Below are 25,729 nucleotides of genomic sequence, written 5' to 3'. Positions count from 1 at the left end.
CCCATGGGAAGCGTAACAGCACTGCCAGCCCCAGGAGAGGCCTTCAGGGAGAGCGCCGAAGATCTGCGGCAAGACCAGAAGCTGAAATGCATTAAAAGAACATGAGGAAAAACGTATTATTTCCTTCCCTGAATTCTCAATTTAAGGCGGGTGGCCCCACTGCTCTGAAATGCTATCATACAGCTGAATGTGAGAACACAGGGCCAACCCAGTAAGAAGAACAATGCAGGTAACTGTGATGTTTGCTTGGGCCACGAAGGAAAACCTTGCGAAGGTGCAACCGAGAGGCGTGGATCTAAAACTGCTACCCACCAGGCCCTCGGCAGGGCCCTCGCTGACACCTGGGCCAGAGCTCAGCTGCTATTCTCAGCAGCTGCCCAGGAGTTGGGGGATCTTGGGCAGGCTCTGCTGAGAACCCCACGAGGGCCACCAAGGCAAGATGCCATCTCAGCGTGATTCCATCGTGCAGCTGGTCCCTGCAGCCAGGCCCATCAGAGTCAGGGAACAAGCCAGCAGCTGGAGGACCCGGCTAGCCTGGCGCACCTGCAGTTCAGACTCCAGCACTCTGCATGACTGGCTTCCCAGGGGGACAGTGCTTCTCTCAAGGCCCTAGGAGCCACCCCAGGCTCTCATAATACCTTGGCTAGTCTCGCTACAAGAAGAGACTCCCAAGCAAAGGAGACACCCCCTGGGAACAGAGCAGAGGAGCCAAGGGGACCAGAGGCTGCTTCGGTCGTTTTCAGGCCCATCACTGACACCATGACACAATTCAGGCGAGAACGACATGTTTGGAGAATGAAACTGTTCAATCAGTACCTACCACCAAGCATGAATTGCTCAAAAACCCAGCTCTGACAAATAACAGAAAGCTACCCGAAGAGCTACAATCCAGAGAAAGCAACAGAATCAGCACCCCTGGAACTTTGCTGCAAACTCTGCCTAGAGACCTCGAAACCGCAGCCCCAGGTTCGCAAGTGCAGTGGGAACACCTCAGGTGTCAGACACCTCTGTCCAGCCCTGCCCACAGCCACCGCGGGGCAGGGGAAAGCGCCCGCCGCCTTCCAAGACTCCGCTTTCCCACTGTAAGAGCAGCTGGGATGACGTGGCTGCCTCGTGGGACTGCTACTCTGGCACACTGAGGCTTAATAAACCCTTTTTCTTCCAGGTCAGGCTTCTCTAGGTATGTGGAAGGCACCCTCTCTACTCCTGAGCTAGAGTCATTTTTTCTGACTCCCTGGCGCTGCCATCCAGTCCAGTGACGCTATGCCAGGCGCCACGCAAGATCCAAGGATGTGAAAGGGACAGACGCAGTCCCCGCCCTGGAGGAGCGGATGGGAAAGGGCGAAAGTGGAGGGAACCTGACGGAGAGGTGACATCTCAAAGCAAAGCCTCAACCTGTCTGTCACCCATGGGAAAAGGACCTGAGAGAAGGCAAGCATACGTTTATTACGAAAGGTCCTGCTAGCTTCGGTATGTAATTAGAATAGCTAAAGTTATGGCCATCTCAAAGGATTAAAGCCCTGCTTCTTGGCCTCTGGCTAAGATCAAGTATAAAAGGATTAAATCAGTTCATCCTTGTGACAACCCTACAAAGTGGGCACTATTAGTATGTACACGTTACCAAGGAAACCACAGCACAGAGCAGTTAACCCCTCCCCCCAAATCAAACAGCGAGCAAGGGGCGAGGCAGGAGTCTGAGCCCAGGTGGCCGCACCGGTGCCCCAGCTCTGAGTCGGGACCCTGCACCGCCTCCACCCTAACGTGGCTCTCAGCATCCTCGGAGGACGTGCGACTACAGACCCCAGTTTCCAATCAGGACAGGCAGGCTCAGAGACGAGAGCCCCGCCCAAGGTCACCGGCCTGATGAAGGCTCAGGGCAGGGCTGTGGACTTGGCTCGACTCCACGGTCTGCTTCCCTTCCTTAATGAGGCCGGGGCGCTTGCTTCGAATGCAGAGTCCAAGGCCGCACCGCCCCTCCTGAATGGGGCCTGGAATCGGCATGTTCGGCCAGCACATTAGGCTCGGCCCGTGCACCGGTACCTGTGAAGACGCGCGTCCCCAAACACGCTCTCTGAAGACCTGGAAAGGCCTGAGGGCCACTGCTGGCCAGCTGCCCACGTGGGCCTGGCTGGGAGCAAATCAGGGCGGGCACCCCGTCCCTCTTCCTCCTCCCGCCCCAGCTTCTTCCACCTGCGCAAACCACTGGCCTCGATGACAGGGACCCGGCACACCTCGGGATCCAGTGACAGCACTGGCGGCGTCTGCTCGACCCGGGCTCCCTCTTCACTGTGCTGAGCGTCGGAAACCGCCCCCCGGCCCCAGGGGCCAACAACCGCTTCTCCCCAGGCCCGCGCCCCAGCAAGGGGAGAGCCCTGCGGGCCGACCCCCGGAAGACCCCGCTCTCCGCCGGCCCTTGCGCTCCTCCCCGGCGCCCGCGTGCCCCCTCGACCCGCAATCCAGCCTCAACGGCCGGCCGCGGGTGCTCTCCCCAGGGTCCGGGGAGGGGCCGGTCCGAGGTCGGTCTCCGAAGGGGGCTCCCTCGGGGGGCCGCCCGGCCTCTCGGCGTGAGCGTCTCCCCTGTCCGTGATGTTTCTCATTGCCCAAAAGCCTGACCGCTGGCGCGAGCGGATGCCTTGGCCTGGAGAAGGACACTTGAGCCCTGAGAGTGACCAGCGTTCGGACGAAGCCTCCTGTCCCGCTGGGCTAGAGCTGCCACTGAGCGGGGACACACACGGGGCCCGACAAAGGAAGCCGCTGCCCTGCGCTGGCCCGCCCTGCACTCATTTCCTCAGCAACCTCTTGTGTGGAGGCAAGAGCTTAGGAAAGAGCCCGCGAGGGGGGCACGGGCGGGAAAGGGCCCCGAGCTGTGTGTGCAGAGAGCCTGGTTCTGCGCAGACTGGACGGCTCTGTCGGCAGTGGTCCAACCGCCCTGGCTCAGCCCGCCTCTCCCTCTGCCCAGGGCCATTACACACACCCCTGCACCTCCTCGCTGATGCCCACCTGCCGCCGTTCCTCACCCCTGGGCCCTGGCGGGGAGAAGGTCGGGTCAGAGGGGCGGCTCCTGCAGGGGAGAGCCTGTGTCCTCAACTGCTTCATCCAAGAGTCTCAGCAACCAGTTCACCGCCAGCTTCAGGGAGGGTCACCTTTAGAAGGAGTTCCCTGGTGGCTCAGTGGGTTAAGGGGCCAGCCTGGTCACTGCTGTGGTGCAGGTTCAATCCCTGACCCAGGAGTTTTTGCATGCCAGGGGCACAATCGAGGGGATGGAAAAAAGAGTTCCTTTTACTCCTTTGAAGTACCGAAACCAGAGTTGTGAAAAGCACACGTGTAGACTCTGCCTTTCGTCCCCTCCCTCCCCGGCCTGGGCTGCGCGAGGAAGCGCTGTGTTTACCTCTCAGAGCCCTGCCTGGACTAACAGCTCAGGCTCTGCTGCAGCAGCTCCCCTGCACAGGGTGTGTTCTCTGGCCCTCCTGGGAAATTCAACCATCCCCTAGGTCTCCTGACACCCCGGTCCCCCGTCCCCACACGGCTGGGACAGCTGCTGCTGCTGCTGCCAGCTCTCTCCGTGTTCACAACAACCCTTAGGACTGGGCAGTAAGTTCGCACGTAGAAGGCATGAAATAAGTGTTAACTGGCTCGTGAACTGAAAAGCCAAAGGGCCCGAGAAACTCCAGCACTGGCCGCCACCTTTAAGGTGCATTTCCTCCCCCCAGAGGCGTGGCTGCCGTAAAACCAAGGCAAGGGGGCTCTCCGGCGTAGCTGCCGCCCAGGGGACTGTCCCGGGTGGGCCTCTTCCTTCCAGAGCTCGCCCTCCTCCCGCGCAGCTCCTCGCCAGGACCTGCTGCAGTGACAGGTTCTCATCCAACACAGGCAAGGCTCCCCCACACACCTGCCTCCATCCCGCTCCCACGGCCTTTCTCCTCCCCAGGTCGCTTTTCCGCTCTTCCTTCCTGCCTCATCTCTCGCTGGTTCTCCGCCCACGGCCCTGTCTTTGGCCCTGCGGTGCCTAAAGATGAAGGATTACAGGAGGGAGGGGGCAGCAGGGGGAGTGGGCACCACGGGCTTCGTGAAGGCTCTTCTCACGTCTACGCCCTGATCCCTCCAAACTGCCAGCCCTCTTCCCGCCAGGGCTCCACGTACCTGGGACCTTGGATCATTCCCACGCCAGCCCCAGGAGCTGGGGTGCCGGGTCCAGAAAGCCCTTCCCGCAAAAGTGCCGAGGGATTGTGGGCCAGATCGAGCGGAGAGGGGCCAAGATGCACTTTGCTGGGAGATGCGAAGAATTGCCGGGTGTTTTACAGGCCCCCGGAGGCTGCGATCCTCCTCGACCAGTCCCAAAAAAAGATGATTTTTGTTGTTGCCGTTGAATAATAACTAGAAAAAAATCAGGCTCTCTTCCCTTCTCGTCACTGTCCACTTAGCACTCCCACGTCCTCCTCCCGGACTCTCCTCCCCAAAGGGCCTTCGAGTCCGGGTTTTCAGGCTCAACATTTTCATCCCTTTTCCTGCCAGATGGTCCTCTTCCACTTCAGGGCAGACTCTGCGGAGGGTGGAAGCTGGGCCTAAGTGTTTCCTGAAAGCCTAAAATGGGGTGAGGGCTTGCTAGGCAATTCCGGGCCAAGGGAAAGCTGCCGGCTTCCAAGCCAGTTTTACAAACCCAGACGTGGCTGTTTCGACCGGTCTGGAAACCCAGCCTCTGGGCGAGGGGCCTGAGCACCTCGTGCCCCCTGCCCCGCCAAGAGCCCTGCCCTCGCTTCCAGGCCCCAGGCCCCTCTCAGCAGGGCCCGCCCTCGGCCCATCGCAGCAGAGCTAACTGCCATTTCCTGCACATGCCGGGAATGTTCGGGCCTCGGGGCTTTTGGAGTCAACCAGCCCCTTTCATCTCCGTCCTCCACCGCCATTCCTCCCTAAATACCCAGTTCAAATGTCAGCGTCTTTCTGAAGCCTCTTCTGCTCCCGTCCTGGCCTCATTCTCACCCTTCCCATGCTCTCCGGCCTAGCGGACCTCAACCTGACGCCTGCCTGCTCCAGAAAAGACACCACCGCAAGCCGGCTTTCTCAGAAGAGGACTGGGAAGCAGAGCAAGGGCCAGCCAGGTCTTGGCACTGGGGCCCCCCGGCCGTGGCGTGGGAGAGGCCCTCCTCACCGTGAGGCCCCGAAGACCGGGGAGCGGCCAGGTGGGAAGCACCAAGAGGGGACACGCCTCCAGTGGCCCCGCGCCAACCCTCAGCCTCCAGACGCTCCCTCGGCCTCACCCTCTTAGCTCTTAGGTCGGTGTCTATTTCATCAAGACAAGAGAAACAACCGGAGCAGATCCTCGATGGGCCACCACCGGCCAACAGCACAGACCCTGTCACTTCTCTGCTCAGGACGAACCCTCCCAGTTCGTCACAACGACCCTCGAGGCCTTCGGCACCTGGGTCCCTGTGGTCCCTGCGACCTCATTTCAACCAGAACGACTCTTGCTCCCCCGCCCCGGCCACACTGTCTCCTCACTACTTCCTGAAACACACCCGACACCTGCCACCGTGGAGCCCCCACACCTGCTGTCTCCGTAACCAGAGCCTGCTCCCGCGTCTCCCAGGACTTGGGTCAGACACCATCTTCTCAGGGAAGCCCTTCCTGGATCACACGATGAAACTCAGTATGAAGAAATTACTATTTAGGAATCCCCATCGTGGCTCAGCGGTTAATGAACCCGACCTGTGGAAGACAAAGAAAGCAGAAGAAAAACCAGGAGCAAAAAGCCAAAGAGAACTTGGAGCGAGCTCAGATTTCCTGCACTGGACACAGAAAGCGCCATCCATGACGGAAAACATCGATCAACTGGACCAGTCTAAGGACTCTGTTCATTAAAACGCCGTTTAGAAAGTGAAAGGGAACCTTCACGTGGGTGCACAGGTAATAGAGCTTAGCAAGTTTGGGGGCATGAGATACACAGAGCAAAATGATCAGGGAGTAGAGTAACCCCCAGACTACAGATCTCGGCCAGATGGGGGCTAAGTTTCCCTTTGGAGCAAAAGCTCAGTTCGGAAGGTCGCAGAGGAAAGCGCCCGTACACAGCCAGGCGCTGCGGGTTCTAAGTGCGTTTAGCTCATCTGTCCGGCTGTCATGTCTTCCGTTTTATGGATGAAGGAACCGCGGCTCAGGTGAAGGGATGCGCGCAGTTTCCCGGTAAGAGGCAGACCGCAGCGCCGGGAGAGGCGGCCACTTGGCTCCCGCTCTGATGCCAGACCACACAGGCCCTCCTCCGGGCTCTGCGCCACAGCCTCCTCCCCAGGTCCACCCCTGCAGCCCAGCTCGCTGGAGACAGTCTGAGAAGGACACTGCCGGGGTCTCAGGCCTGGCCCCCCTGGTGTTAAACCCCATTTTTCCTTCACCAAAGACACCCAAGAGGCTCCTCTCTTGCTCTTGCTGCTCCTCAGGCCTCTTCTCCCCACGGCTCTTCCCCACCCAGGGCCCGAGGCACTCACACACACAGACCCCTCAAAGAAGGCCGCCCCCAGCAATGCGATCCAGCTGGACCTACAGGCGTCTGTCCAGCCATCTGGCCGACTCCTCGAAGGGTTCTATCGGGGACAGAGTTTGCCTTTTTCCTCCTTTAAGTAAGGCAACTGCTACTTGGCTCCTGTGGTTCTCAAACTGTGGTGCCGGGAGGACCACAGTGAGCTCACGGGGTGCTGCGAGAGCTTTTAAATCGCTAAGAGAAGCAAGAGCGACACCCACCATCTGTTAGATACCCCGCGGGTTCACAGTTTTCACATTAGACTGTACTACATTCTTTTCGATGATGTCATTTCTTTGTGAAGCAGAGTTTTCAGCAGCTGCTGTGATACCAAACAATGACTGTGTGAACAGCAACGCGGAACAGGAAACGGGGACGGCCGAGTCCGATCTCAGCCCCAGATGTGGGACGTCGAGCAGCGCCCAGCACATCCCTGTCCTGAGAACCACTGACACCGACACACGCTGTCAGGTCAGTCCATGGGGTCTGACCTCTGCATACGGTAGGCAGTGATCACCATAAGTCTGGAACCATCTGCCCCCGTAGAAAGCTTTTTTTTTTTTTTTTTTTTTTTTTTGAGGGCCGCACCCACAGCATTTGGAGGCTCCCAGGCGAGGGGTCCCATCGGAGCTACAGCTGCCGGCCTACCCCACGGCCATAGCAACGCCAGATCCCAGCCACATCTGCGACCTACACCCCAGCTCACGGCAACACCAGATCCTTAACCCACTGAGCAAGGCCAGGGATCGAACCCGCATCCTCATGGATGCTGGCCAGACTGTCTCTGCTGCGCCACGACAGGAAGTCCAATGTGCCCATGTAAAGTCATTATGACGTTATTGACCACATGCCTTCCGCCGGGTACCACATCCCTGCGGCTTACTTACTACATAACGGGGTTTGTACCTCTTAATCCCCTTCACCTATTTCATCCCCCAATCCTCCTCTAAAAATATTTTTCAATTTATATGTATAATTTTTTCAAATGGCTACTCAGTTATTCAGATTTAAGCACTTACTACATTGCTTACACCTAAATAATAAATAAAAAGAAAGTACTTCCGGGAGTTTCCGACATAGCTCAGAGGGTTGAGAACCCATCACAGTGTCCGAGAGGACACAGGTTCGATCCCTGGCCTTGCTCAGTGGGTTAAGGATCCAGCGTTTCTGTGAGCTGCAGTGTAGGTTGCAGATGCAGCTCCAATTCGACCCTTGGCCTGGGAACTTCCATATACCTCCAGTGAGGCTGTAAAAAGGAAAAAAATTGTAACAAAGTATTTCTTTTGGCCTATGAGCACTGTGAAAACTTAAGCATTAGAGGCCCGCACACTGAGAAAGGTTAGGCCGCCCTGCAGCAGGTGTTTGGAGGTCTCTGTGTCAAGGAGCCGAGGAGGAGCTTCCCAGGGCGGGCAGGCGGGCGGCGAGCGCCGAGCACTCAGCCTGTGGGCCGCACACTCGGGCTTCCACTGCGGCTGCCGGGGCCCCGGCCCCCTCTCAGCCCAGATGCTGTGCACATCTGCGTCCGCTGTACCCCAGGCTCCCCTCTCAACTCCCTCCCGGAAGAGCTCTGTTCAGCTTGGACCTCATGACTAAAACCCAAGCCAGCCCAGAAGCCAGCAGGGGACTTCCACAGCCGCGGCCACAGACCAAACCATGATGCCCAGGGGCAGGGAGTGCCCGACAGCCCCGCCTCTGAAAGGCCGTGATGTCCCAAGACTCAGCTTGGGCCACTTTCTGTGAGGAGGGGGTTGGACAAGGACAAAGGGCTGGAAGAGAACAAAGCTACAGACCTGGAATTTGCTTTTTCATGCTAATTTCCTGGTAGGGCGGGCAGTGACTCAGAGAATGAAGGGAAGGCAGCCCGGCAGCCAGGAGGGGGCGGGGAGGGGCGGAGCAGAAAGGAGATGCGAGTTCCAATTCCAGGACGAGCCAAACAGGAAGATGTTCTCAGTCTGGCCAAGATGAGGCCTTTCTCCTTCCATTATCCCTCGTCTGAGCCCAGGCTAAGCGGAGAAAAGCTGAAATGCAGGAGGGGCTCCAGGCTGGAATGTTCCCCGGAAATTCCTGTTTGGGATATTGCACTGGGTTCTCCTCACTGTCAGAGGGACAGACTGGGCTCACACAGCATCCTGAGGACCGCGAGCAGGGTGGAGAGGGGAGGCCCGGCACAGGAGGCACGACGAAAGGAACCGAGAATGTTCACCCCGGAGAGGAGGCTGTGCGGGGGGTCTGGCACGTGCCCTGAGAATTCTCAACGACGCTCATGCGAGAAAGGGAGCGGATCCACTTCCTGTGGCCCCAAAGGGACCTCGGGCAGCAAGAAGGTCCAGAACGGCCGAAATAAAGGAGAACGTCTCACCCTGACCTTCCGACGAGGCGCCAAGTCCTCCTTAGCGCCCAAGCCTGACCTCTCGGTTACAGACTAGGCTCCTGAGGACAAGGGCTGCCTTGTCCACCGTAACTCACCCTGTTTGGAGTACACGGCACACACTGGGAAACACGTGCCAGGTCAGCGAACGACGCGGCAGCTGGTGCCTACAGTGACTCACTCCTTCAGCAAGGTGTCGGTTTGGTTTGGTTTGGTTTTTTGGCTGTGCCCGGGGCATGCGGAAGTTCCTGGGCCAGGGACAGAACCCGTGCCACTGCAGCAACTTGAGCTGCTGCAGTGACCACGCCAGATCCCAGACCCACTGCACCGCAAGAGAACCCCTCAATATATATGCTTTGGGGGCCCCGTGCCAGACGCTCAGTTCAGATGCTGGAGCTACAAGGGTGAAAGGAGCAGCGAGGGCTCGTCCTGCCCGCCTGCACGGTGGGTGCGCACAGGCGGCACGGAGCGGGCCTTCTGCTGCCGAGGTGCGCTGATCTTGGAGAGGACGAATATCTTCTAAGCTGAGAGGGAAGAGGACCCCAAGGGCCATGGAGAACCCGCCTTCCATCACTGCTCCCACCCACGAGCCTGGAGACCCAGGCCCGCCTAAGACCGCCTTCTCGGCTGAGGCGAGGCCTCGGCTGAGACTGCCCTGTGCGGGGCGGGACCGGCCAGATGGGCGCTTTACCACGGTCCTGAGCACCCGAGACAAGACGAAGCCGGCTCCTGGGTGAACCTGGGCCCTCAGCCCAGCAGCAGGTAAGTGTGGGCCGGTGAGGTCACAGGAGCTGTTTCTGGGGCCCCATAATGTCCCCGGCAGCCGCAGGCAATTATCCTGCCGGCGGGCCTCTGGATGACAACACAGTTACTGCAGAACAAGTCTCCAGGAAATAATTCCACCATCTTCTCAAGATACAGGCGTGGTTCCGACGGCTGAGGGCACGAGAGGGCAGCTCCAGGGCACGAGAGGGATGAGGGGCACCAGCGACGTGCGGCCCAGACCCGATCCACCGCACAGACAGCAGCCTCTTCAGAGGGGCCCTTCGCGGCCTGCACACTTATCCCAATGCCTTCTCAGAACATTCCTGACGCTCCTGTTTGGAAACTGCCCTCGGAGACTTTCAAACATTATCTGAATTTTCTCTGAAGGAAGATATGCATCTTGCAAGGCTGCTAACTCCTACAGAGCCGGGTCCCACCAAGGGTACACACGAGAGAAACGCTCTTGGGTCGCAATAAGCCGCCGCCGTCAGACATGCCGTGCAGCCCTGACGTCAGAGGGAGGAGAACCGAGGTCCCCGAGCTCCACTTGTTAGGGCAGCGCTGTCATCACTCGCTCGAGGTCGCAGGGCCCCCCGAGGATCCAAAAGCCCTCCGAACCGCCACGGAAAAGGTCTGCGCCCACCGTTTCAGGGGCCGACACGCTCCCCAAGTCCCGCAGACCCACCGTCCGAATCCGTGTCCTAAGCCACCTCCCCCGCAAGAGCACGCACAGCCCTGACGGGAGGCCCACGTCCTCGCGCCACAGTTTCAAACCCGGAAACTGGCAACTTACAACGGGCTCTCAGGATCTGAGCAAACGCCAACTCCAGACCCATGAGACTCACAAATGCCCGCGATCCTGACGCTCCAGGGCGACCTTGTCTAACGTGGTTTTTTGCCAAGCAGAGCCGAAGACAATCCCCAAAGCGGCAGGAAACCCACCTCCGCTATTGCCACCTGCCTTCAGCAGCGGAAGTGCCTTCGAAGCGCGGGCCACGGTCGCGGCCTGGGTCCTGGCCCTCCCAGAGCCCCAGGCTCCCTGGAGAAATGGGGGGACGTGCCTCCTCCCCCCGCCCGGGCCAGCCGGGACGCTCACCAAGCAGCTCCCAACACACGGAAAGCCTCCCAGGTCACTTCTGACTCACGCATTCTTCTCCGTAATGAGGAAAGACACGTGGCTGAGCTCTTGTGTCTTTTCACATTTGTAGCCCCCAATTAGGCCTTTCTGAGGGACGGAGCTGATGCATTCTGTGCGGTGACCCGCAATTACGCGTACAGGCATCATGGCCTATCCAGGCCACCATCGGCTGCACGCACGCCGAGCTCAGACCCAGAGGGTGAGTGATGGGCCTCAGGGGCACACACTGCTCTTCCTTGGCTGCATGTGGGGACACTGTCCCTCTGCCCCCTTCACCAATCTTCCTCATCCACTGCCTGGCTCAGCACAGCTCACCCAAGGACTGGTACCTTGGTGGGCCCGGTGCCCACAGAAATGGACCACTTTGTTGGACTCAGTATATTACCAAGGCAACAGAAACTTAAAGCGCCTTCTCCGGCTCCCCACAAACTTCTCACCTGAGGTCACCCCCACCAGCCGAGAGAGTCCTGTAGCCCACCGCTGAGGGGCTGGGCTGCGGGAGCTGACACGGGCCACCTCTCATGGCAGCCTCTCTGCCGCCAGCTGCAATGGCCTCACTGCTCCCAAGGGCCCAAAGAAGAATCCTTCCCCTTGCGAACGCCCAGCACCATGGCTCCGCAGCGCTGGCCTGGCCAGGAGCGACAGCGTCCGATCTGTCCCTAAGATACTAACTCTGCTAAAAACTGGTTTCTTCCACCTAAAAGTCCATCGACAGAGGAATGGGTAAAGGTGTAGGACAGGAGTTCCCTGGTGGCCTCACACTTAGGACTCAGCATTGCTCAGCATTGCTGTGGCTCAGGTCTGATTCCTGGGAATTTTTGCATACCGTGGGCAGACACACACACACACACACACGATGGAACACTCCTCAGGCATAAAAAGGGATGCAGTGCCATCTATAGCAACACGATGGACCCAGAGATGATGCTCATACCAAGCGAAGGCATAAAGACAAACAACATGACATGGTACCACGCGCATGTGGAATCTAAAACATGACACAAACGAACCTACCTAAGAAACAGAGGCAGACTCGCAGACACAGAGAACAGACCTGGGCGGCCCAGGGGGCGGGGGTGAGGAGGAGGGAGTGGGAGTTTGGGGTCAGGAGAGGCGGCCGGTTCTATGCCAGGCAGATAAGCAACGAGGCCCTGCTGTGCAGCCCAGGGGACTGCACTCGACTTCCCGGGACAAACCGTGACGGAGAAGACCGTAAAAAGAGGCCCATCCACGTGTGACGGGGTCACGCTTCTGGACAGCAGGAGTTGATACGACACTGCGCATCAATCACACTTCATTTCTAAAAGCAGTTTTTTTAAAAACTAGTTTCTTGAATCTTTAATGGAAGCTCAAATCCCGATTCCAAATATAATCAAAGACACTGCCGCCAGTCGGCCCAGGGCAGCTGGACGCACAATAAAGGCCCACACTCAGAGCAGTGCACACTTTAAGGAAGAGCACAATATCTCAAGCACAATTTTCTTGTTTTGTCTTTTTAAGGCCACACCTGCAGCCTGTGGAGGTTCCCAGGCTAGGGGCCAAATCAGAGCTACAGCTTCCGGCCTACAGATCCGAGCCGTATCTGAGACCCACGCCACAGTTCGCAGCAACGCCGGATCCTTAACCCATGGAGCAAGGCCAGGGATTGAACCTGCGTCCTCAGCGATGCTGGTCAGATTCGTTTCCACTGCACCACCACGGGAACTTCCGCAACCATAATTAGTTTGCAAGTTAGCCTTTTTCCCCAACGCTGGCTCCGAGTCCTTTGGAAGGCAAACATCTTTTCAAAAACACTTTGACCTGCTGCTCATTTGAGTCTGCCAAACGAAACAAGGTGAAAGGCAAGGTTCTCTCCCTTTTACAAAGACGGAAATGGAGGCTCAGGGAGGCTGTCTGGCGCCAAGGTTACTCACCCAGCAAGCACAGGGCCAGGTCTAGGACCCCGCGTAGCTGTGTGACCCTGCTCTTCACACGGCGACAACTGCCCGGAGCTCCCTCTGGGGTTTAGTGTGAGAGCAAGAGGGATGAGGTGCGAGAGGTCCTCGGAGCAGCATCTGCTCCCCAGCGAGGCCCGAGCCACTCCTGCTGCCGCTGTCGCAATCGTGCAGAGCATCACCTACCGCAGCCCAGAGTCTCCGTTCCAGCCTAAAGCTCCTTCCTCTCCGGGCTTCTGCGAGGATCCCCAGGAGGCGTCCCCTCTAAGCCCGCGTTCGCTGGCCATCTGCCCGCAGGAGCTGGCGCCCCCGGCCTCACGGCCGGACAGCCCCCTCACCTGCCCCGGCTTCGCCAGGCTCCCTGCCCCACCCTTCGTGCGGGCCCCACTGCAGCCCCCTGCCCTCCAGGGCCACTCGTGGTGCGTTCCCTGCCCTCTGGGGCTCGCCCAGCCTGCGGTCCCCAACTTCTCATTCGTCTGGATCCTTCCTGCAGTGATCCTTTGAGGAGCACCGGCTCGTTAGCAAGCACTGGGGGAGCACTCCCTGCCCCTCGAAGACAGGAGGGGAGACGTGCAGGAGGGGGCTGTGCGGGAACAGGAGGGGGCCCAGGGCGGCAGGTGTTGGAAACGCGATGCTGAGGGGAGCCTTAGAGAGTGACTTCTGGGCAAAGGGAGGCAGGGCCATTGAGAGCTAGGACAATAGCGTCTATGCAGAGTGACAGGCAGAGTCTGCAGAACACGCTAACCCCACTGCCAGCACGAGCGGTCGGGGTTGAAGGTGTGTACGCGCGCAAGAGAGAGACAGAAAGAGAGACCGACAAAGTGAAGAGATGAACAGAGAGAAAAACGAGATGCGGGAGGGTGGGCCCGCCCGGCCTGGGGGTGGCAGGCAGCTGGGGCAGCAAGCGCCCCGTCTGCTGTGGCCCGAGGGGCGTCACGTCCGCTTTGGTCTGAGGGGCAACGTGACCCCCTGACATGCTCGCCAGGTACCGATTTTAAATGCAAAATCCTTTAACAACTGTTTTCTCTTTCCTTCTGTCTTCTCCTTCTAAAGAAGAGGGATTTATCCTGATTTTCGTTTCTGCCCTGCTCTGAGCCCTGAGTTTTAGTGCCAATGCTTTTACGCAAATCCAGCTTCACGTCCTGAGTGAAATATAATTTCACAGGAATGTGACTCTGGAATGATCTCATTGAAAAGGCACATCCAGCAAAGGCCACAAGCAAACTTCAGTCCAGCCCATTCTCCCCCAGAGCCAAGGAGATCGCGGGCCCCTTTCCCTTAAATGGACACTGCGCCTGGGACCCAAGCAGGGCCTACCAGCTGCCCACGGACACCGTCCTGCCCACAGCCAGCCTGCTTGCCTGCAGATGGAGGCCTGGCCCTGAGCAGTGATCGGCACAGAGCATTCTGCACCGTACAAGGCCAGGCTCAGGACAGCATCCGAGCGAGCTGGCCCCGCCGCACGGAAGGCCTATGGCCCCAGGCCAGGAACTACCAGCTGCAGCTATTAGCCCCCGTCCCCTCCCCGTCGCATCTCTGTCAGGCAGAAAAAGGCCAGAAACCAAGCCGCTAAGGGGTCCTGCCATAGCCACCTGCCTCCCCCACCTCTCGGAAACTGCTGCTACCCCATCCCATCGAAAGAGCCGGAAAGCAGTATCTGACTCTAAAACCAGACGGCAAAGCCAGGGGGAGGCGGGCCCAGCAGAGCTGAGACAGAGCAGAACTGGGAAAGAAATGACACACTCTGACGGACTTTCCAAAACTCTAGCTGAAAATCACTCCACTGGAATCTCTGGAAACAGCGTCCTGACTCCAAAGCTGTGCCACACGGCAAGGAGCCCGTGCAAACGGGCGGCCTGCAGGGTCCACAGGACGCTCTGTGCTGTACCCGCGACGTCTCTGCAGACCAAGCACTTCCCCAACGCAAAGAGTGTCCCAAGAGGACCGTCTGCCGGGGTGTGCCCTGCGAGGCCTCTCGGGAAAAGAGCTGCCCGGGGTCCGAGCCCGAGGGCACCTCCACCAGCCTCGGGCTGGGCTGGGCCGCCCTCCCCTTCCCTAAGCTCCAGTTTTCTCGACGGGGGTGGTGGTGGCAGTTCCAGCCAGGACGGGTACTGAGCAGGCTAAATAAGATGTGGCCTGCAAAGGACTCGCCACTGTCCCCGGGCCTCGTCTCTGGGCAGTGCGGCTCCTCAGTCCCTCCTCGTGGCTGGTCCTGTGCCTCCTCCCAGGCGGCCACGCGATGCCCCAAAGGGCGGAGGCCCCAGCCGGGGAGGGCGCACCTGACAGAAACATGCTTCTCCTCCCGCTTCCCGTCCTCCAAGGAGCCCGCGGCACCGCCAGGAGCTGAGCTGCGGTGCGCCTTCCCCGGGGCCCCCGGAAGGAAAGGCAGGTGACGATGACAAAGGTGGGCTCTGTCCGCCAGCCCCGGTCAGGGAGGCAGGAGGAGAAGCGCGTTCTCAAAATTGCCACAAAAGCTTCTTCCTCCCGCCCCCCAGCAGCGCCCCTGCATCCCACCCGGTCCCCATGAGACGCCGGGCCGGGAATCTGGAAATTGGCCAAGCCAGTGGCACAGTCAGCTCCCCAACACCAAGGGACAGACCCAAGGGCAGGCACCAGGTCGGCCCAAGCCCTGGAGCCCCAGCCACTCTGACCCTCTCACGGCCGCATGAGGTGCTCCGTCCCCAGCAGGACGGGGGTGAGCAGGCAGGCCCGGCTCCGGAGCCGACGGGCCGGAGGCCAAGGAGGGAGCCCGGGGAGGAAAGGCCTGGCTCTGGTGTCACATCACCTCTCTGGCGATCACTCCAAGGCCACCAGGTCCTTAAAAACTCTCCTCAGGCACAGCAGAAGTCTAACCGCACCCTAAAAATTTAGTGTCCAAATAAGGGAGCGGTCGGGGCTGGAACCGCTGGCCTGTCCCAACTCCGAAAAGCCCTTCGAGAGAAGCAGTTCCCAGGCCTGGGATTCCATGGACAGGTTGTGACCCTGGAAGCACTAACGGGCACGTTCTCGTGGCTAATTTCTCTGACCCTCCAGATGGCTGTGCTGGGGACACACCCCAGCGGAGGCCTCGAGACCTTAGTTCCTGGCAGGGACTGTGCACCAGCACAGAGGCCCGGCCGAGCCAGCAGCTCCAAGGACACGCTCTGGGAGCCGCGCTCTGGAAGAAGACGTCCTTGGAGCTGTTCTTATTTAACCAAGCGAGAGCCAAATATGGCCAACTAGGAAGCAGCAAACTTTGTCATCTTCTGGGCAGTTTTTCTCCAGCTAATCGCCTCATTCCAAGCTTACTACAATGGCCTCTGGTTACGGAAAGCGCCCTTCCCTGAGCGCCAGCCCAGGGAGGTCCCAAAGCAACGTGAAGCGTCCCTACCATCACCACGAGGGCCCTTTGTTCGTCCATCTCAGGCCGCCGGCTCCCACACCAGAGACTGAGAACCCGGAACCACAGCACCACTGTGTCATTCCTCCCTGCGGGCTCTGAAAGGGCCAATCACACCAAATCCAGGTTCCTCCACTTCCCCGGAACGCTGCCAAATGCCAGCCAGTCTCACTCCTCTCCCCTCTCGTCAACCACCCCCACCCGACCACCGCCGTCCCCCACCCTCCACGCACGCGCACACACACCACACGCACACACACGTGCACACACACGCGCGCTTCTCTCTCCAGACAGGACACCTCCTGCTCCAAACCTCTTCATGTCTGCATCCATGTCTTACTTTTCAAACCATTTCCAGCCTGGGGTCGTCTCTGCCCTCGCTGCCACCTAAATCCCATCCATGCTCCAGGCCCAGGTCAAAGGTCCTTCTTACACGTGGGCTAGGAAACATCAGGTCCACAAACAATGGCCAGGCACCGTCTGTGAGGACACTGGTGACAGGGTTTCAGCAGGCCACGCCCTTAGGTGATAAGCCACCCTCAGACCCAACGACAACAACTTAGCCCTCTCGCTCCTACTCAAGAAAGGCTGCTGGACCAGGAGTCAGAGGGCCACCATTGTGGGAAGAACCCTGGCAACCGTGTAAATTGTGCACCTCGATGAACCCATTCCCACAAACCCGGGTCCTTCAACTCCTGCGGTAACGGGTGGAGGGACTCCACGTGACGCAGTGTGTTCTGAGGCATTTGCTCTTTTCTCCCTGAGGGAAACACAAGAGGTTCTCCACGCGCCAACGTAGAGACCCAAGACTTGGCGGGAGGAGAGCCCCAACCCACCCCAGTGTCACGTCCGGCCGTGGAGACTCACTGCCCTCCGCCCCGCGTCCTCCCCGCAATCGGCCTGAGCCCCAAGCCTCGGGGTCAGTGCATCGCACGTGCGTCTCCGCCACTGCTTCTTACAGCGCGACGGTTTGGCCTCCTGCTGGTGAGGTCACCCTTCCCGGCAAGACTGAGTCAGCCTGGGACCCCGTCTAGAGAAGCTCACAGCGCTCGTGTGCTCAGGTGTGCTTGGTAGGCCAGGGCTGCCCGGAGGCCACAGCGCCTGCTGATCGATGTCTGGCACGTGTGGCCAGTGGCCAGAGCCTGACCGAACAGGCAGGACACAAAGCAGCAGCTGCCATCAGCCCTCGGATCGCTGGCATCTAGCTCGGAGGCGTGTACGCCTGCGCGGGGCGTCGTGTCCAACTGGAACAAGAGCTGAAGTCTTTGAAACCTGGAGCATCAGGCAGGGTCATCTCCCACTCGGCCCCCAGGCTGCCCCGCGGGCGGCCCCGCCAAAGGCTAGCGGGAGGGCCCGGGCACAGTCGGAGCATCGGCAGAGGCCTCGCCACACGTTTGCCGCCCCTCCCCCGCCGCTGACCACCCACTGGTCAGTCTGCACGCGCGGGTCCACGTGTCTGGGAGTCGGGCTGTATTTACACTGCCCGCGTCTGTTGTTAGCAACAGAAACCAAGTGCTTCAAGGCAGAAAAGGCCGGCCAGCCAAACTGGCCTGCCGCCCCCGGCCGGCCCCAGCTCCGGGAAGCGGCTGCCAGCCACCCTGCGAGCTCCTGCTGACCACGTGGGCCGATGGCGCCCACATTCAGGGCAGCTGGCCGGAGCCAGTCCCCCAGGTCAGTCACCGCCGGGCGGCCCCGGCACAGCCCCCCTTCTTCCCTGGAGGCCACACCTCAACACCCGTGCCCCCGCCTGCCTGCTGCGGCCTCCCGCCAGCGCCGAGGACACCCGCACTCCTCCCTCGGTCGCGAGGGACTCTCCAGATGAGCGCTGCCTCCCCAGACCCCGACCCTGACCCCGCCTCCCCGGCCTCTCCCCCCTTCAGTTCGTCCACAACGGATCGTGGCCCCGGTTCTGGCGTCAGGCTCCTCGATACAATCAGCGGTGAGCAGGGCCCCTGCTCTGTTCTCGGCAGAGGAAAAAGGGAGATGTGACTCCTGCGCTCAAGGGGCTCACGGACTATCGACAGGAACTGACGCCACGTGAGAGCCAGACCGAGCAGTCCAAGGTTCGTGGGCGGGAGGGAGGGGGCTCAGACGGGGTTGACGTGGGGGGGAGACGCGAGACAGGTTTTCAAGGACAAACAGCAGGTGAACAGAATGAGACAAAAGGCCCTTTGGCATGAAGACTCAGGCTGTGACTCCAGGTCCCAGGGCAGGAAGAAGGCAGGCCTGCCAGGTGCGAGGGAAGGAACCGAACCTGCCCCACGGCTGCCACACCCTCCGGTCCCTCTGCTCCTGCCTCTGCCGAGAGCGGGCTCGGTGCTTCCTCCTTCTGAGCGGGGCAAACGCCCTCCCCAGAGTGCCCACAACACCCAGCCCGGCTCCTGAGCCGGAAACACCCTGCTGGACCTCTCGGTGCTCCAGGCTCCCGCTCCCACACGGGCCGAGCCGCGTGCTCCCCCGGCCGCACAGGGGGTCTCTTCTCGGCTGGCTCGGGTCAAGCTGTCTTCACTCACCAGAGCAGGAGAGGGTGCGAGGCTTTAGTGCCGCCTCTGGTCCCGCAGGGCCGGTCTCGCCTCCTCCCGCTCACACGCGCCGTCATCCAGCTCATATGTTCCGAACACCAGCAGGTGCGCGGGGCCTGGGTCCATCCTGAGTTGACGTTCTAGTGAGGTGGGCACAAACGACCACCAACCCCGGGAAGGAGCCACCGCAGACCAAAGGCCGCGGGCTTAGGTGCGGGGGCGCGGGGGAGGGGGTGTTACTCTAGGTGAAGACGCAGAGCGGGGTCGGGGGGGCTGCCCTTGCACTGGCCCTGGAAGGTCAAATGGCACAGGACGAGGCGGGCCGTCCTGGGCAGAGGGACAACGAGAGCACAGCCCTGGTGGCAGGAAGGCAGCGACAAGAAGGGGAGCAAGACAGTCTCATGGCAGTTGGCCCGGAAGGGGGCCAGAGACAGAAAAACACCAGACCCCAGCGGCCTCTGAGAGCCAGACTAAGAATCCCACCTTTTCTCTGCGAAGTCAAGAACATTTTCTGAGAAAGGAATGATGGATCAGAAACCGTGCTTCCAAAAGAAGGGGCCGTCCTCAGAAGCCAGGGCTGCAGCAGAGGGGTCTGCTTCTGTGGTCGCCCAGGGCTGGCGATTTCAGGCCAGGAGGGAGGGCGGAGGTCAGCTGGTCGGGTACAGCGGCAGAAGGCATGTCTTTGAGGCTGGGGTCCTGAGGACGAGGACCGGCTGGAGAAGCAGGGGCCAGAGGGGCCAAGAAAGCGTAGGGCGTGGGCGTTCGGGAGCTTAGGGAGGGGCAGAAAGCATGCAGCGTCCCAAACTCCAAAGCAGAAGCGCTCAGGCGATGAGGCCTTAAGAGGAAGGACTTCTTAGAGCCGAAAAGGCTGAGGGGCTGTGAGGCGGCAGCCTTGCCGGGTTCTCGGCGGGAAGCCCCGGGTCCTAGTTCCGCCAGACAGGAGACTGGGAAGAAGGCTGGAGGCAGTGAGCAGGGAAAGCAAGGAGAAGCGACGGGCCAAAGAGCGAGGCCTTCAGGCAGGAGCGGCTGCCAGGCGGGTGCAGGGTGAAGGTCGGGACGGGAAGAAGCCGCTGCAGTAGAGGAGCCACAAGGGAGGCGCCCTCTTCAGGGAGAAGCGGGGTTTCGGGCAGGAAGGAGAAGGGAGAAAACAAGAGGCGGGACCACTTTCTGTCCCTCCGTCCAGGCAATCCCGTGCCTTAGTGACCCAGCATCAGGCAGGGCTGGCAGGTGGAGCACTCGGACACGCGGGTCTGCAAACAGCACAGCTCTGCGGGGGGGCAGCTCAGGAGCACACACGTCCAGAAGAGACACACGCGCACAGTGACACCCTGCATCAAGTCAAGAAAAACAAGCCACAGCCAGGAAGGAGACACTGCAAAGCACCTAAGTCACAAAGGATTAAAAAGAAGACCATATCAAGCACTTGGAGAAGCAACAGGAAAGAGACAACCCAAGTGAAAAACAGGCGAAAGAGAGGAAGAGACGATTCAAAGCCAAGGAAACCCAGATAATCAATAAAACACGAACCGAACCGGCACTCCGCCTCTGAAACCAGGAAAACGCAAACGAAGCCACGCGACGCTGCTGCACAGTCGAAGAGTGGAAGACACCGAGGCGTGAAGACCCTCCAACGTTAGCAAAAACGCAGGGAAAGAAAAACTGTCGGCATTGCCGGTAAACACGTAAACCACCACCAACAGCGAGCAGGTGTGGCCTCGCAAGGGGAAGCATCGCACACGCCGCTCCCGCCGGCTGGTTTACGGGGACGCGAGCGCGTTCCCCGTATAAGAACGCTGGTTACTCACAACACGCGGAAAGGCTCTGATCTCCCCGCAAGACTACACAGCGGCTCATCACACACCAATTAAACGGAACGATTTTATCCAGGCCCACTTTCCGACAATGACACGGGGTAAAACAAGCCCCTGCCAACGGCTGCGTGGAGAAATGGTGTCGAGTGTACAAAACTGAACACACACGCTGCTCTACATCATCCAAGGACACACAGAGAAGACGACCGCGTGCCGGGTGAGGAGGCTTAGCGATTTCCGAGGGGAAAGGACTGGGAAAGCTTATGCGGAGTCGCCGTATTTTTTCCTTTTTTCTTTTCTTTGTCTTTTCTAGGGCCACACCCGTGGCCTATGGAGGTTCCCAGGCTAGGGGTCGAATCGGAGCTGTAGCCACCGGCCTACACCACAGCCACAGCAACGCAGGATCCAAGCCACATCTGCGGCCTACACCACAGCCACAGCAACGCAGGATCCAAGCCACATCTGTGGCCTACACCACAGCCACAGCAACGCAGGATCCAAGCCACATCTGCAGCCTACACCACAGCTCACGGCAACACTGAATCTGAGTCACTATCCAGCCATGTCTGCGACCTACACCACAGCTCACGGCAACGCCAGATCCTTAACACACTGAGCGAGGCCAGGGATCGAACACACAACCTCATGGTTCCTCGTCAGATTCGTTAGCAACTGAGCGAAGGGAACTCCAGTCATATCTGTCATATTTTAAAAAATTTTAAATAAGAGACCTGAAGCAAATACAGTAAAATGCTAATATTAAATCTGAGTGGTGGGTGCACAGGTTTTCATTAAATCAACTTTTTTCTTTTGCTTTAATATTTGTCTGTGGAAGATACCCAAATAATATTAGTCAAAAAAGGAAGTTTCGACACAATGCTATGTGCGTTTGTTTTTTGCTTTTAAAGAGCAAACCTAGAACATATTAAAAAAAAGGGTTTAATCCCAAAACATAACAGTACTTAATGCTACTCTGGTAATGGGGTGATATGTGATTTTGGCTTTTCTTCCTAATAATTTTTGCTGTGTACAAATATTCTGCAACGAGCATGGCTTTCTTCTATTATTTAAAAATTGTTGAAGTTAGCTGACTTTGCACACAAGAATTGAAAAAGTAAAGGAAACGTGGAGAAGCTGGTCTGCCAACAGGAGGGGCTTTTACCGGGAATAGGGCAAGAGGTTGGCAGGGAAAGAGGGAGGCAGGGTGGACAGAAGTCTGACCAAAGCTCTACAAAAATGAAGCGTTGGGAGAGCAGGGATCAGAGGGTCACACACCCGAGGGAGAATCTTCCAACAGGAGACGAAGGCAGAGGCAGACGGTCCCCGAGACCCAGAGTCACGGCTGTGCTGACTGCACAGAGCACGAGGCAGCGAGGACCACGCGGCCCCCAGTCCCACTCACAACGCTGGTAACCGCTCATTCTCCATTCAGAGTCTGAACCTGGCAGAGAAACCCGCTCGAGGGCCGGAAGGAAGACTCCAGGCCAAGCCGCCTGGGTACAAAGTCCCTCCTAAGAACAGACCCCAGAGGAGTGACCTTACAGCCCAAACCCTGCCCTCTCCTCGGCTCGCCCACCCTCCCGCCCCGCATGCACCCTCGGAAGCTTTGAAGGGATGCCAGGCCTGACCGCACGTGCTGTGATGAGAGGGTCACTGCGGCCCCACAGTGGCCTCGGCCTCGTCCGCACAGCCACCGACCCTCCTTCTCTGGACCTCGCCAGAAAGGCGAGGGGCATTCAAGGGACAGAACGAGAAAGGTGGGCTGCTGAGCAGCTGGGGCTCGCAGGCCCATCCTGCACTTGGGCAAATACGAGCTGTCTAAAACCTCAAACCAGCCAAGAGAGCACCGGCTGTGCGGCACTTAGGCACTGACACACTCTGCCGGCGTGCGCCTTTTCCTCCTGGGAATGGCACCCCGTCACGTCAGCTCCCGGAGGGTCACGCCGCTGTCACACAGCCCCGGGAGGCCCACCGAGCACGCGCGGACCTGAGGCCGCCCTGCACGCTTTTACAAACTGCGGGCCTCGTCCGAGGAGCCAGCGGCGGTCAAGCTTCGCCCAGAGGCCCCAAAGCCTCAATCTGCCTAATGTCAGCTTTTCTTTACGTTGAAAACCTCACGCCATTTCAAAAGTCTACCAACAACAGACGCCAGAGAGAGTTGGGGGAGAAGGGAGCCCTCCTGCACTGCTGCAGGAATGTGGGGATGTAGACGGGCACCGCTGTGGGGAAGAGCAGGGAGGCTCCTCAAGAACTAAAACTGCAGTTGCCCTACGATCCACTCTGGGGCATGGATCCAGAGAAAACGCTCGTTCCAGAAAATGCATGCACCCCAGCGCTCACGGCCACCCTGCGTACAACAGAGGAGACAGAGGAGTGGACTAAGAAGACGTGGTATGTAGATAGCACACCACACTACTCGGCCGTAAAAAGGAATGAAATAATGCCACTGGCGGCAACATGGATGGACCCAGAGAGGATCATCGTAAGTGAATTCAGAAAGAGCAAAACAAATACCACATGGCATCACTCACACGTGGATCTGAATGTGACGCAAAAGAACTTTCTTATGAAAGAGAAACAGACTCAGAGACACAGGAGACAAACACGGTTTTACCCTGGGGAGGTACAAGGGATAAATGAGGGTTAGCAGATTCAAACTACTGTGTGGAAGACAAGAACGAGGTCCTACAGCAGAGGGAATTAGAACCAACATCCCACAGTGACCACCGTGAAAGAGCCCGCGAGGAAGTGTACACACGCAGGCACGCACAAAGGGCTCACCGTGCTGCACACCGGAAATCAACACGAGACTGCAAATCAACTACACCTCAGTTTAAAGAAATAAAAATGGAACATTGATTGTGGTCACAGCGGTTTTTCCTGTTTTTCTAGGACCACTGCTACAAAGAGGAAGAGGCGCAAGAGGGTGAAAGAACACACACGCAAGTGCCTCGGTGGCTCAGTTTCCCCTCTTTCCACCTGCCTCTGACCCATGACGCCACACTGCAAGGGGTACCTCCTGCACGCGCCTTCTTGCGAGAAGGCGGCCACCCGCCCCACCTAGGATCATGATTTGTTGGGGATGTGAGCTTCAATCCACAGCTGCCCGGGACGGGTGTCATCTGGAAGTGACGGCAGGCACTTCCAGATCAGAAACTGTCGCACGGATGAAGCAAAGGACAACCCCTGCCTGGCGCCAATGACCCAGGAGCTGGAGAAGGGCGAGGGGCCGGCAAATGGCTTGTCCCTGACCTCTCACCACTGAGTCAGCCTCCCGTCTGTGAGTGGAGGAGAAGCCCAGCCCCTGGTGGTGCCGAGGGAACTCAGCTCTCGGTCGGCCCTCTTCCCACCCAGGGCCGCTATGCAGGTTAGACAAAATCATGCCTTCGCAGGGGCCAGAGCACAGGGGACGCAGCTCTGTCTTGTCGGAAGCCAGTGCTCCCATCCGGTTCCCAGACGCCACCGATGCCTTCCCCGGACGTGAGAACACAGGCCTCGGGCCTCGACCGACTGCAGTCGGCTCTCAGGACACCGAGACTCACAAAGCGGCGTTTAAAGACCGTCTGCGGGCGCTCGAGGAACATCCGGGCCCCGGGCACGTTCAGCTCCCTGTCTCTCATCCCTAGAAAGCGACTCAGACACACCATGAGCGCAGCTCCGGACAGAGTGGTTCTCTCCGAGCCGCAGTCTCACCTCGCACATCTGTATTTTATCAGCCGTCCCTGTCAGAGCTTTGGAAATTCCTTTGTGGTAAAAATGGTACAGAAATGTCCTGTACTTGTAAAAACAAAAGGAACACAGCTCCGGATTTTTAAGATGGCAAGGATGACTACTTATGACACCATTCAACACGCCACCAGAGATGGCGTTAAAACTGAGCCGCGTTCACCAAAGAAGAGGGTCTGTCTCCTCCCTCCGACGCTAAGGTGTCCGAGGTCCGCCGCCCAGCCTGCCGAGGACCTCCGAGCGGACGGCCCTTCCCGGAACCCCCTTCGCTGGCGACGCCAGGACCCCCGCATGCTCTCCTGCTCGCTGCTGTGGACGCTGTGTCCCCCTCCCGTCACCTGCGGGGTGCCAGGCCTCTCCCTGTGGGTTGGCTGCGTTAATTTCATGCCCCAAAACAATCTTGGGTGCCAAGAGTTGTCCATCCTACTTCACCAAACAGGAAAACTACAGCCCGAGATCCTACGGCTGCCCAAAGGCGAAGCCGGGCTCCAGCAGGCCTGACTACGGCTCCTGTTCTCCCACCGTCCCGTGGAAAGTGCGGCCCGGTGCTGCTTTTATCGCCTCCGCTTCTGAAAAGGAAAAGCACAGAAACCGCGAAAGAGTCCATACAATACTTTATATGCTGTTATTCCTCAAATGCGAGTGACTCTCGTTACCTTCCAGGAGAAGAGGCACAAAGCAGGGCTGACTCGCTGCTCACGCGCGCACACACACATGCACACGCACGCATGCCAATAGTCCCAGGAAGTGAACTCCAAATGCAGCCCGACAGGAGACTTGTCTCTCAACATTCAAACTCATAAAACCCTGAAAACCTGTGGTCCGGTCCCCGCCATCACACAAGGTGTTTGGCAAGACGGTGAGCAAGCTTCCCACTTCCGGCCTCCCTGGCACAGACTGGGCTTGCTGCGGGTATCAAGTCAGCTAGGCCTTCCTGTCTGCCACCCCCCAATCTCCTCTCCTTCTGTGACGACCGTCCTTAAAGCATTATTTCAAGACACACTGTCTTTAGGAGGAGCAACTGCATTTCAAGTTTTCACTCCTGACTCCTGCCCAAGCCCGCGACTCTGGTTCCAAGTTCTTGAAAACGCTGAAACCCACAACCCGCTTCGTTCCGTAACCTGGCGGCCGTGGCCAGGGGAAGAGAGCCCGGCGCCTGGCCCCGTATTTCAGAGACAAAGTTCAGAGAAGGCGGGTCAGGAAAGAGGACGCTCCGCCTCTAGGCCTGAGGCACGAATGGCTTTCGAGAAGTTTAAGAGGCTGGCGGTCAGCGGCAGCAGGAAAATGCCCGAAGTTCTGGACCAGTTCTTCATTCAGGGACACACACACACACAGTCCACAGCAAGAGGCAGAGAACACAACACAAACCCTGATGAAGGCTGGCTCTCAAAACCAGACTCACTCAAGAGGTACAGGGTCCGCCCCCAGAGGCGGCCCTCAGGGAGGAAGGGGTGAGCAGGGGCTCGACGGCCAACCCCCCGGTGCTGGTTCCACCTGGGCGTCCCGTCCCGCCTGTCTCCGGGGCTCCTGCCTCAGCTCGCACCCACATTTCACACTTCGCTTCCTCTTCAACCAGTCCCCGTC

General features: G+C 58.9%; 1 protein-coding gene across 35 annotated transcripts in view; it reads right to left on the bottom strand.

The window, feature by feature from the left end:
• DENND2B (DENN domain containing 2B) overlaps positions 1–25,729 on the bottom strand; it is a 143,065-nt gene that overhangs the window by 44,888 nt on the left and 72,448 nt on the right. The window contains exons 1-3 of one of the 35 annotated variants that reach the window (XM_021062259.2): positions 6,527–6,663; positions 5,541–5,700; positions 4,138–4,537 (exon numbers count right to left, since the gene is read on the bottom strand). The exons of 32 other annotated variants lie outside the window; for them this stretch is intronic. In XM_021062259.2, coding sequence (XP_020917918.2) covers positions 4,138–4,154 — 17 coding nt within the window. In that variant the 5' untranslated portion in view covers positions 4,155–4,537; positions 5,541–5,700; positions 6,527–6,663. Of the gene's footprint in view, positions 1–4,137; positions 4,538–5,540; positions 5,701–6,526; positions 6,664–16,077; positions 16,131–25,729 lie in introns of those variants that run through there. 2 more of the 35 variants (XM_084974790.1, XM_084974803.1) reach the window with 2 other exon arrangements.

Source organism: Sus scrofa, chromosome 9 (assembly GCF_054392235.1).
Source record: "Sus scrofa isolate SSC_HxYL_T2T_F1_AM1 chromosome 9, Sscrofa_HxYL_maternal_Yorkshire_Landrace_v2.0, whole genome shotgun sequence".
In the NCBI taxonomy this organism is placed as follows: domain Eukaryota; kingdom Metazoa; phylum Chordata; class Mammalia; order Artiodactyla; family Suidae; genus Sus; species Sus scrofa.
This window is presented reverse-complemented; position numbering and strand designations above follow the sequence as displayed.